The 12,282-nt window shown below is 34.9% G+C and overlaps 1 protein-coding gene across 1 annotated transcript in view; it reads right to left on the reverse strand.

The window, feature by feature from the left end:
* Window positions 1-12,282, reverse strand: part of LOC145677128 (uncharacterized) — a gene marked incomplete at its 5' end in the record, with an annotated part of 85,087 nt that overhangs the window by 63,534 nt on the left and 9,271 nt on the right. The window contains one exon of the mRNA XM_081747773.1: window positions 7,042-7,126. Coding sequence (XP_081603899.1) covers window positions 7,042-7,126 — 85 coding nt within the window. The remainder of the gene's footprint in view (window positions 1-7,041; window positions 7,127-12,282) is intronic.

Consider the following 12,282-nt stretch of genomic DNA (forward strand, 5'->3'; position numbering starts at 1 on the left):
CCCCCAACACAGGGATACTAATAGGTTGAACCTGAACATAAACGGCACCAGAAGTATTGCTATTTATCTCGGAGATCCCGAAACTATGGATTCTACATTAAAATCAGTCGTTTTGAGTAATTTTACATGTTACTCCCTTCCACTTTTTCTAGGTGTGCTAGGGGGTCTTACCCCTACCGGAAGCTGAACTTACAAGGTCATCAGAACAGCTCCCAATAAACTTGGGGATTCTGAAAATTATTGACTTGACACTAATATCGGTCATTTTCAATTATTTTTACGTCACGATTTTACACACCGATTCAGGATGCTAATGGAGTCTGGACTTAAATAGCACCTGGAGTTTCACTCGTTATCTAAGCGATACTCAAAATTATGGATTCGACACTAATATCGGTCTTTTTTTTTTTTTTTTTTACTTGACTTTTGTATATCCGCCTCTCCCATTTCCCCTAGGAGGGCTAAAGGGATATTGCCACCACTGGGGCTGAATTTGGACTTAAACGGCATTGCAAATGCTACAAATTAACTTAGCGACGTTCAAACTTATGATTCCACATTAATATCAGTCCATTTCGATGTTTTTTTACACTACGCCCCCCCCCCCCCCTCCGGTGCAAACAGGAACTTAAATCGGAATTAAACGGAATCGCAAGTGAAATTATCTATCTAAGCAACTCCGAAAACTATAGATTCAACACACATATATCAATATCTTTTATATGTATCACCCTCACACTCCCAATAGCTTACCCTGATCCCCGACAGTACTCTTCCAGACTGAACGTAATACGTGTTGGAAGTTTGTTTAAAATTACTCCAGACATACCAGAATTATGTTGGAATACACACATTTATATTATATATATATATAAGGGACACACACAGAGCGACCAATGCGTCACCACTTCCATATACAAAATCATTCCAGAGTATTGAACAAAAAACCTATGTAAAGAAGTTATATTCTGCTTTCCTTACTAGATCAAAATTTTAGTCTCAAAATGACCTTTGGGGATCGTGAAATTCTTGTGACGATTTGGGACTAGCGAGTTTTTCTTTGTCTGGAACCACGATCTGATTTTGGATATTTTCTGTTTATAACCGCATTTTATCTTCACGCCTTTCAAAAAAAGTAAATCGCAAGTTGTAATGAGAGTATTGAGAAGTAACACAGTACGTGTGACAAATAGCTGCAGATAAATACACTACACAACTTATTTATTGATATTACACAATTTTCTTAATTTGTATTTACCATTCACATAAATATCGACGTTCTGTCAATATCTACCACATCTCGGATGTTATATTTTAATCATAATAATTACTTATGTCCTGAAATGATTATATATATATATATATATATATATATATATATATATATATATATATATATATATATAATGTATTTAATGTAATTATTTTATATAATTTTCATGCATTGAGGAAAATAGAATTTCATACAAAAAATGACCGAAACCGGAATTGAACTCACGACCTTACAATTTGAACTCCAGCGATTTACCATTGAGCTAACATGATCACTCTGACTGAGCTCCTTCTAACGAAATATAACTGAATTTCCAAGACAATGACATTCATATCAGTTGCAAATGCTGTATTTTCTTTCTCCTTTGTCTTTCTTACTTTACTATGGATGTGAGAACTATGTTCGCTGTCTTTCCTTTCATTGGAAATGCTCCTTTAGTTTTTTTGTACAGAAACCTAAATGAACGGTCTACGTATGGAAACCTAAATGAAAGAACAAGCATGTGAATTTATAGTTTTGAAATACTGTATCATTAAGTATTTCAATTAATGTTATTTTTTCTATACTTAATAAGATTTCAACATGTCTTATTATACTTAAAAGAAGAAAAAGCACATCTGCATAATGTTTCCCGATTGCGAAGGTTGGCTTGAATGCTCGAACTTGGCATCTTTGGTTTACTGTAATCCAAAGATAACCAAAATTGGACTTAATGTGCTCAACCTTTTTGGAACAAGATGTACATCTAAGAAAGTCTGGCTGGAATGCAATGCAAGTGTCTCAGTTTCCCATTAAGTCAGGGCCGAAAATAAGGAAAGAAAAACAAGAAATTTTGAAGAATGTCAAAGTGGGTAACTATCAAAAGACATACACGAAAAGAAAAATACCACTAAAAATATAATTGTGAGATAAGATCCTCCCCCTGCCCCCTCCTACTCTCCAAGTTTTCGCATGGGCTCTATACGTTGTTCATTTGATCTTTCACGACAGTTAAGAAAAATACTATAAGAACAGTGGCGGCGTAAGGGCGGGGCGAGCGGTGCCATCGCCCCGGGCCCCACTTTTTGGGGGCCCCCGGCGGTAGGTAAAAAATAATTACTAAGGAACTTTGTTAGCATGAGTCGTACAAGGGCTGTCAAGGTTTATAATCCACACCTTCCCTAAAAGGAAACGCAATTAATTGTCAATCAATATTACACCAAATGACGGATGAAACAACAGAAATATCTGTCTAATAAAACTAATCAGTGCCGGGTTTCCGTATAAGCTATACAAGCTATAAGCTTCGGGCCTCACTCTCTTGGAAACCCAAAAGAAATTTAAAGAAAGAAAAAAAAACTGAATGTAGATTAAAAATAAATAAAATAAAAGTTTCATTATCTTGGGGGCTCCCAGAGAAATTTAAAGGAAAAGGCTCTGAATATAGGTGAAAAATAAAATAAACGTTGCACTTGCTTGTGACTCCCAAGAAAATCAAAGAAAAAAGTTGAATGTAGGTGAAAAATAAATAAAATAAAAGTTTTACTCTCTTGGGGCCCCAAAGAAATTTACAGGAAAAAATGTATGTGGATTAAAATATGAATAAAATAAAAGTTTCACTTTGTTCAATAACCTCAGAAAAATTTAAAGGAAAAAGTTGTGTAGATTAAAATATAATAAAAGAAAGTCAAAGTATATTGTGTTGTTTGCATTCTAAGGTCTTATGATGCAAATAATGGGGCCCCATCTGCTAGCCTGCTTCCTAGAACATCACTGTTTATTTATTTATTTATTCACATATCAGTTCAAGGGAAGGGTAGAAAGAAGGGTTGAACGTAATGCTTTATTAGGGTACTAGCATTCTGTTGCTAACTGAAAGCTCTTTGGTGCAGACGCTATAGTCGCAGATTCACTTGTTTTTCTTCTGTCCTTTTCTTTTGTCCTTTACAAGTCGAATTTCCAGCGAGCGAAACCCTTTTGCTTAGCTGGTTTCCCCATTTCTGCTCTTGTTTTTTGGCGTATGAATTTACATTTCAGTTTACAAATTTAGAGTGAAGAAAATGTTCAATAAGACAAGTTCAAATATTCAAAATACTTCAGCATTATATTTAATTCAACTCCTGATTGTTCTCATGTGGAACAGTTGTCACAAATCATTCGATTTGTTGACATACAACGTGATTCTGTTCAAGTTCGGGAAGCATTTATTGATTTCATCTTGAGGATATTTCTGCTGAAATACTAAAGAAACTTAACGTGATAGGCTTGATATTAAGATTGCAGAGGCCAATTTTGTGATAAAATCAGCCTACAATTACCGGGCAATATTCTGGAGTTCAAACTTTGATACGGAATATAAGTCCTTTGGCCATTTTCGTTCCTTGTAACAATAATTCATTGAACCTTGTGGCTTACCTGCTGCGCACATTAACATTCTGGCGAACACTTTGTTTGGAGCAATGGAACGTTTGTATTCTTCTCTAGATCTACTCTACTCACCGATGGAATGTGCTGCAAAATCACGTAAAGATTGGTCTGAAACGTAAACCTGACACTAGATGGAGTTCAAAAGCAGAAGCTTTGAAGGAACTTTCTAGTCAATTGGATGAAGAAATTGACCTGTTCGAAGATCTGCGTGACACTTCGACTGAAACACTTGACACTAGAGATGCTGGTCTTCTTCTTGCAAGCATCCAGTCCTTTAACTTCATCGCTTTACTATATTTCTGGTCTGCAGATCTCTCATATACTGATCGGATCCAAAAATTCCTTCAATCTCAGGATATGAGTTTCAATCAAACTCTTATTCAGTTACAGAGACTGGTTGACAACATTGATACCTGGAGACTTGAACTGGGCAAGGAAATCATATCTGCAGCTGAAGGAAGTTGCAGGGCATGGAACATAACTGTGGATACACACAGGAGAAAGAAATGCATGCCTGGAGAAGGAAAGAATGAATCCCTGACTGCACAGGCCAAAGTGAAGCGCTCTATCAATGAAATTCTAGATGAGATGAGACAACAAATGTATGATCATTTTACTTACATGTATGACCTCAACGACAGATTTGGATTCCTGTGTTCTATGGCCAACTTTGTGCAGCAGCTAGATGATGAGAGCGAGGAAAGGCTAAAAGCATTTTGCTCTGATTTGGCTTTGTTCTAACTGAATGACCTGGATGGCTTAGAATTATTTCAGGATTGTAAGAATATAATCCGTTCACTAAGGTGTGCTCAGAAAGCTAAAGAACAGCTTGAGTTTTCCCCACAAGGCATCCTGAAATATATAGCTTCAATGGAGCTTGAAATTTACTAAAGTTTTCCAACCGCTCTTCAGATTTTGATAAAACTGCACTTATCTGTCGCATCGTGTGAAAGGTCTTTCAGCAAAATGATATTGATAAAATCAGACTTGCGTTCCACAATGAGTCAAGAAAGATTCACGAATCTGGACATTCTTTCTATCGAAAATGAACTAGCATCCACTTTGGATTTTGATAATATAGTTGAGACTTTCACTGCTACCAAAGCAAGGGAGGTATCATTCTGAATGTTGGTGGAACACATATTAATATGGTAGTGGAACTACTGTCGAAAGTAGTTTCATGTTTCAAGTAAAGACAATAAAAATATAGAAGTATTAAAAGAGTAATAAAAAAGCCGTTAAGATCTGTCAATTGACTGGTGATAGCTGGTAATGAAAAGAAGGATGGTATAATCCGTAGTAGTATTCTGTGCTTACATATTTAATCTATAATATATCCCCAATTATTCAATACATTCAGGATTTTTTGTTATGTTATAATATATTCTAATACTATGTTAGTAAGAGGTAATGGAAACAGTCATAAGTGACAGAATATAAACGACTGAATTATTAAATACAAAATAATATAATCATAAAACAAGTGTAAAATCTGGAAACAATAGTAAAATTGACAAGCAGGAGAGAAATATTCAAGTGCTTAACTATTCATTGATACTTCGGCAAAAGCAGTGGGACTAAATAGATCGTATATTATCACTGGAGAGAAACCTAGTGAAAGATAAATGAAGAAGACATGCAGGAGAGAAATCTATTCTAGCCATTATTTACTGATAGTTTGGTTTTAAAAAATGTGTTTAAGTATTGTGTATGATCACCAGTCGCGTATTTATGATTTTGTTTCGGGGGCAGGGGGGGGGCTTTACTAACTTTCGGGGGCGGGCTTTGCCTGAAAATGTGAAAATTCTGCAAGATATTTCATATACTTTAGTATATTAAGTAAGATTTCGGGGGGGGGCTTAAGCCCGGAAGCCCCCCTAAATACGCCACTGATGATCACTGGAGAGGAACCTAATGTTAAAGTGAATGGGACTAATTGTAGAAGAAAATTTAATGAAATAAAACCCATGTAGTGCAAATTCAGACAGGGAGAAACTATGGATAAACTACCTCATATGAGAAATTGCACAGGAGAAATACCAAACGCGAGAACCGAACAAAGAATTCTAGAAAACATAGAGCTTATATTTAGTAAATCGTATCGGTTATATTATTATTTGCAATTTTTGCAATATCAGCTCGTTACATTTTGTAGGTAAATTTGTCTCTAAATGTATTATTAGGAGCATTACTTCCACTATTCCATCTCATTACAGTACGCGTTGATATTAGGATAGTATAAGTATAGGATAAATTCTGGGTTCTTGATTGTTAAATTTTGTTTGTTCTTAAGATTATGTTATTTCTGTCTTGGGTTGTAGTTTCCGTTACACTTGCATCCCTAATCCTTTTACCATCGTGTCCTTTGTTTAAAAATGAATAAAAAAGAAAACAATATGCAATGATAGTCCTGGGCCAGTTTTATTTTTAGATATCAGCCTGAAGGCGGAAGGCGGTTCTAAGTATTAAAAAAATAGACAGGAATGCTGAATGTCACCCTATTTGTTTAATATATATATATACTAGCAGCGTTCACCCCGCTTCGCTGCGGTCACCCCGGAACGCAATAAACTTTGTTACTTAGATAATTTTTACTTTTTCGCTTTCAAGTGATATGATAAAAACCATAGAAGATTGCAGTAAATCTTAACATTATATCGCCTGTCATTTATGTTAACCCGCCCCGCTTCGCTGCGGTCATCCCGGTGCTGGCATATTGTAAAAGTGTCTGTAAAAATAAGCAAATCAATTAAAAAATTTTAAACAGAAGATTCAAGCTATTTTCCGCTGTATATCGCCTGTCATTTATGTTAACCCGCCGAGTGACACGGTCATGCGGGTTGCATATAAATACGTTTATTTTTACCTATGATGAACTAATAACAAAGGATTTGTACGTTATGGACACTTGAATGGTCAATTATCTCAAGACACTGGTAATTAAAAATTAAAGTGATATGATAAAAACCATCTAGGGTCCAAATCCTAATAACCCCCCAAAAATGAAAGAAATTGGTTCAGCCGTATTAGCGTGATGAGCGGACAAAGGATTTTGTACGTTCTCTTTTATATATATATATATATATCAGATTAAAATGATGTAAACACACACATGAACGGGAAAGGGGGAGAAGTAAACAGAAAAATGGTTATGTAAATGAATGTCAAAAATAGAAGTGTATAAATCACGACTGTTCGAAAAGGGACTCCGATCTACTTCACTGGCCCCGGGCCCCAGTTTGCATTACGCCGCCACTGTATATGAATACTGGAATGAGTACTTATTGTAATTATAGCACATGAAAATTGAAACAACGGAATTACTATGGTACACAAAACAAGAAATAACTTTTATTACTTACGCAGCGAAGTCTCAATCAAAATCTTATGAAGACTCTCATTTTCTTTATAAACATATTCATCGTTGTTCAGATATTCCCGAGGAACCTGGAATAAATGCAAAATAAACAAATAAAAAACGAAAGAAAAAAGGTTACACTGGAAATAAGGTTTAGTATAAGTAAATCATCGCTTAGCTTTCGTGCAAGTGGTTCATGGTTCGATTCCAGCTCCCATCGAGCGGCCTTTGTGGTGGACAAACATCTGTGTGTGGGTGTTTTCGAGGTTCTACCGTTTCCTTCCACTTTGTTTATTCCATCATTATCATCGTCTCTCTATGGGAAGTTAATAAAATAATAATACATTAATGTGTATAATTAAAGTTCTGCTTCAGTATTTATGACAAGGGTTCACACGAAACTATTAATTAACGAAAAGTGTTTTGTCATTCTGCAAGCCGAATTTTTCGGCAGAATGGTACCATAATTAAACTGTGTTAGAAATGATTCTAACTTACCCTTCAAAATTAAACCAAGCATACAATGTTCCAAATTATTTTGGATCCTCTTTACTGTATGGAATGAAGAATATAAGGAAGGGACAAATAGAAATTATCTGGGTTCAGAAAGTAAGTTTCATTAACCTTTTTAAAATCCTTGAATAAGCGTGTGATCCATGGACAGGTGTTGTAATTTTCTGGTCTTTAAATGTACTAAATTATTTCATATGGGTATGTGGGTTTCCGTACATCATTTTGTTCAGAAAAGACCAAGCTAAAATGTATATATATATATATATATATATATATATATATATATATATATATCAAACCATACTCTCTGTTTCAAATATCACTCTCCCCCTCTTTTCCCAAATCAAGGTAGCTACAAAAAATATTGTCTTTGGTTCGAAAAATACTCAATAATACAAATCATCCACTAATCAAACTTGGCAAATGTATAACATAGAACGGAGATTGGAAACCTGCAGCCTTCACAATTATTAAAAAATGAAATCTTTAAGTTGAACCGGTTAGGCTAAAGGAGACGGTGATAATGAGAAATGAGTGAAATGGTGGAATGAATAAAGTGGGAGGAAACGGGAGTACCCCGAGAAAACCCACGAGCACGGTGTTTGTCCACCACAAAGTCCACACGGCGCGAGCTGGGATCGAACCAGGGACCCCAAGCACCGGAGGTGAACGCTCTACCACTGAGCCACCGCGCCCCCTTCACAATTATTAAGTGCGGCCTTTTGGACCTATAGTTAAAAATGATAAATTATATAAAAGAGTATGAAACAGGGTTGTCAGGGATTTTTACATTGATTTTCTCTGACAATTCCAGGTTTTCCAGATAAGATGTATTATTTTCCAGACATAATTCCTTCCTCCAAAGAATGAATGAATGGAAAGCTCTCCACAACATCCAACCACTGCCTTCCATTCACTTTTCTTTTTCCTTTTGTAAATACATACTTAACAAGATTTAAATCTTTGATATATCTTTTTCATTACAATAAAATTACAGTACTGTACTTATGACTGTTGTCTACACAAATAATTTCTGTTATGGAACTTCACATTAAACAAATTACTACTTCATATTTCCTTAGTTTCCGCAGTTCTACCTTAGAGATGCTTTCCAGTTCTCAATTTCATGTTCCAAATTTTGCATTCAATGGAAGTTTCTAATGAAAGTTGTGCTTCCTTTTTTTCTAAACTGGTAATCTGATCAGCTATGTGCTTATTTTCTTTTTCTTTCTTTCTTTCTTTCTTTAATTCGTTTTGCTGTGGTTTTCGTCCTTTTCCTTTGCATGGCTTCTTCATAACGTGCATATGATCCACGTACGTACTGAAGCACTTTTGAGTCCATATCAATACTAAGGGGTCCTCCAGCACATTGTATCATGAACAACTCGTGAACTCACCAAAGATTCTTCATGCATATTTTCCACCAGCATGAGAAATTCTTCTCGACGGAAATATTTAAATGGGAAAGGACAAGTAATATTGTAATTATGTCCCACAAATCAACGAATTCACAATTATAAAATAGACTGCAATAAAATACATTTAACCTTTCCCTGTGTACATTAAATGATTCGAATTCTTCCTCCTTCTCTATTATTCCTGAAACACATAATTTCGAAAATTGATGTTTTACTTTTTCAGCTTTGGCAGCTCCAATTATATTCTTGTTATGGAGCTCCTCAACAACATTATACATGTTCCCTTCGCTTACACTTTGGTTGTTACATATTTTATTTGGAATAAGACATGACAGATTTTGCACTATTTTTTTTTTTTTAATGGGTATTTTTCAATGATTTTTGAAGTTGTGCCTGACAAAATTTCTACATACAAACAAAAACTCCAGTTTACAACGCTCATTAACGTTACTCTGTTCTAGAAATTTCTTTGTAGTAAAACTAACGTCGACCTTGGAACAAACAAAGCCATGAAACAACTAATCCACATGATTCGCATCCACTCGAAGTAATTTCAAAACAGAGTTTGCTTTCTGAAAAGTCTGTTTCTTAACAAATCTGTTCATGGCTCTTCGGATTAATTCTTCACACTCGGATCCCAAAACTGGTGCTAAAGGTTGATCTGATTGGAATCTTCACAAAAGTTCTCGATCTTCTGCAAGGGAAACAAAAAATGATAACTTAGCTAGCGTTAAAGGATCATGGATTGCCTTTTGAACACAAGCAATCTCAAGGTGTTTAGGAAGATTCTTTTTGTACTGTTGCATGTATTTCTTAGTATCAGGAAACAAATCTATTGCACACGTTGCAACAATGGCATTTTCAGTCCATCTAATCTGGCAGAACTTCTTAGAAAAAAATTGTTTCCCAGTACATGACGAAAAATCTGCTCGACGTGCAGGACTGTCTTTGAAGAGTTTGTACAAATCTTTCAGAACCCATTTAAACTCCACTTCGTCTGCTGATGACAAGTATGAAATGCTCCACGAATGACAAGTCCACCTCACAAATCAGATCCGCAAAAATTTCCAATTCACATTGAGATCGTCTATTGTTATCTGTATGATTTTTCATAATGGCAACCCACACAAACCATCCTTAAATTTCGTGGGTAAATCCTGTTGAGTGTCCAAGAAATACTGAATTAATGTATCTGGTACATACTTGTTCCAAAACCTATCAAATTCATCTGCTATTTGGGCATAATGTTATTTAAAGATTCACCAAAATAGAATACAAAATATAGTGTGTCCAGTAATTTCACTTTCATATAAGGCGCTAAACTAAATACAAAAACATATGATACTTTGATTTTTCCCAACCAAAGCTGTTTAGCAATGTTGTTGTCGGGAAATATAGCTTTGAACATTGAAGGTAATCCACTACATGAATTGAATGAGAACTGTCCACCTACTGAAAAGAAAAAAAAAAATATATTACCAAATAAGGTTCATACAATTTGCAAGAATAACTTCAGAGTAGCAAATTTCTCCAGCTTATGCCTGGTACCTAGAGACCAGGTATTCACAAAAGTCATCAAAGGTAGTTAAGTCCTCTAAAAAGAAATTAACATCATTAGTATACAAAATTTCCTGGCATTTCAAGGTTTTCCAGGTCACTGGCAAGCCTCGAAATATACGCAAAATAAGTATACGAGGCGAGTAAAAAGTACATGAATAATAAATTACTTACATTGATGTTTTTAATATTTTATAGTGCTACACATTTTCATGTAAATTACTAATGTAAATATGTGACTAGTAATTGAAATAACTACAAAAATTAGGTCCATTAAAAATTATGATATGCGGTCTTCTTGGGAAATTGGCATTCCTAATGTGGTCTTTGAAACAAAACAGGTTCCCCACATCAGGTAGAACATCTACTCGTGCGGGCACCTCAAACTAGGGTCCAAATAACAAAAAAGCTTTTCAGGAAACTCCAGAATTTCTTCTGAATTTATGGATCGTGACAAATGTGTACATTATTACTCAAAAGCATGCTTCATTCTTAAGACAATGACGTAGGATAAACTTAAGATAATTAGAATACGAGCACACGCTTTTTTCCTTCTTAATAATCGCAATTTGGTTTGAGAATAGCTTTTACCTTCGTACACATACTAAACGTATTTCACTGATATGTAATAATAAAGCAAGCACAGGTATGTGGACCTGGAACCCCACACAACAATATTGAATTCAAGCTACTGAACTCCTTAACTGAACCAATGAGTTTCCGTGAGAAACTCTGTACATTGATTTTCAAACATACATTATCTGACTCTAAACTAACATTAAAAGGTACGGGCCACCGCACTAAACTTCCTTGCTCTGATTTCTTAAAATCAAATCACTTCATGCTGTACTTATTACTGGAACATTCATTTGTGAAATGTACGGACAAAATTATACGACGTTATTGGAAACTTCGTCCAACTCCAAAAGTAAACTATCCCTTGTGTATATTTTTATAAAAAGTAATTTACGGAACATTATAGATTAGTTACTTTTTTATTCTTTCAATGAAATATGAAGAAAAGCGCCTGAAACATTTTTGAGAAGGATGTTCGAAACTCACCCCGAAAAGTAAACTAGCCCTTGAGCAAGAAACGACTTATTCCGTACTGTGAGGACTATTAAGAAATCTTTATTCATGAAGATTTTGTAAGAAATCTTTATTACAAAATCGACTGAGACGTTAGTGAAAAAGTCGCTCCAAGAAACTCATCCAAGAGTAAACTATTCCTTGTGGATTTCTCATGTCGAAAGAGTTTAGCCATATTGTCAGGTTGTTAATGAAATATGAGCAAAATTGCCTGGGTCGTTTTTGAAATAATAGTTCAAAACGAACTCACTCCCATATGTAAACTACCCTTCTGGATTCTTTCCATAAATATGATTACATGATTGTTAATGAAATAATGATGTATGAAACATAAACAAAATCGTTAAAGCAGATTTCGGGGAAAATAAGAATTTTTCACTTTCACCCTTGCGTATTTTTAAGGATAGAAAAAAAGAAAAAAAAAAGAAAAAACTCAAAGAGAATCATAAAAAAAAAACTTAAGTTTAAAATTTGGTACGAATACTTGAACGGTATAGCCTCTCGCCAAACGAACATGTTAGCATCTGGACGAACGAACGGACAGACATTTAAAATAATTATTTGGGTATGAAAAGGCCATGAAACGTGTTAATTTTTTGAAATCTCGAATACATTTTTTTTTTTTTTTTTAATGATCACCATATTTCTTTTCTATCGTCACTCGAAAG

This window comes from Thermobia domestica, unplaced genomic scaffold (genome assembly GCF_964235325.1).
Source record: "Thermobia domestica unplaced genomic scaffold, izTheDome1.hap1.1 HAP1_SCAFFOLD_638, whole genome shotgun sequence".
NCBI classification, from domain to species: domain Eukaryota; kingdom Metazoa; phylum Arthropoda; class Insecta; order Zygentoma; family Lepismatidae; genus Thermobia; species Thermobia domestica.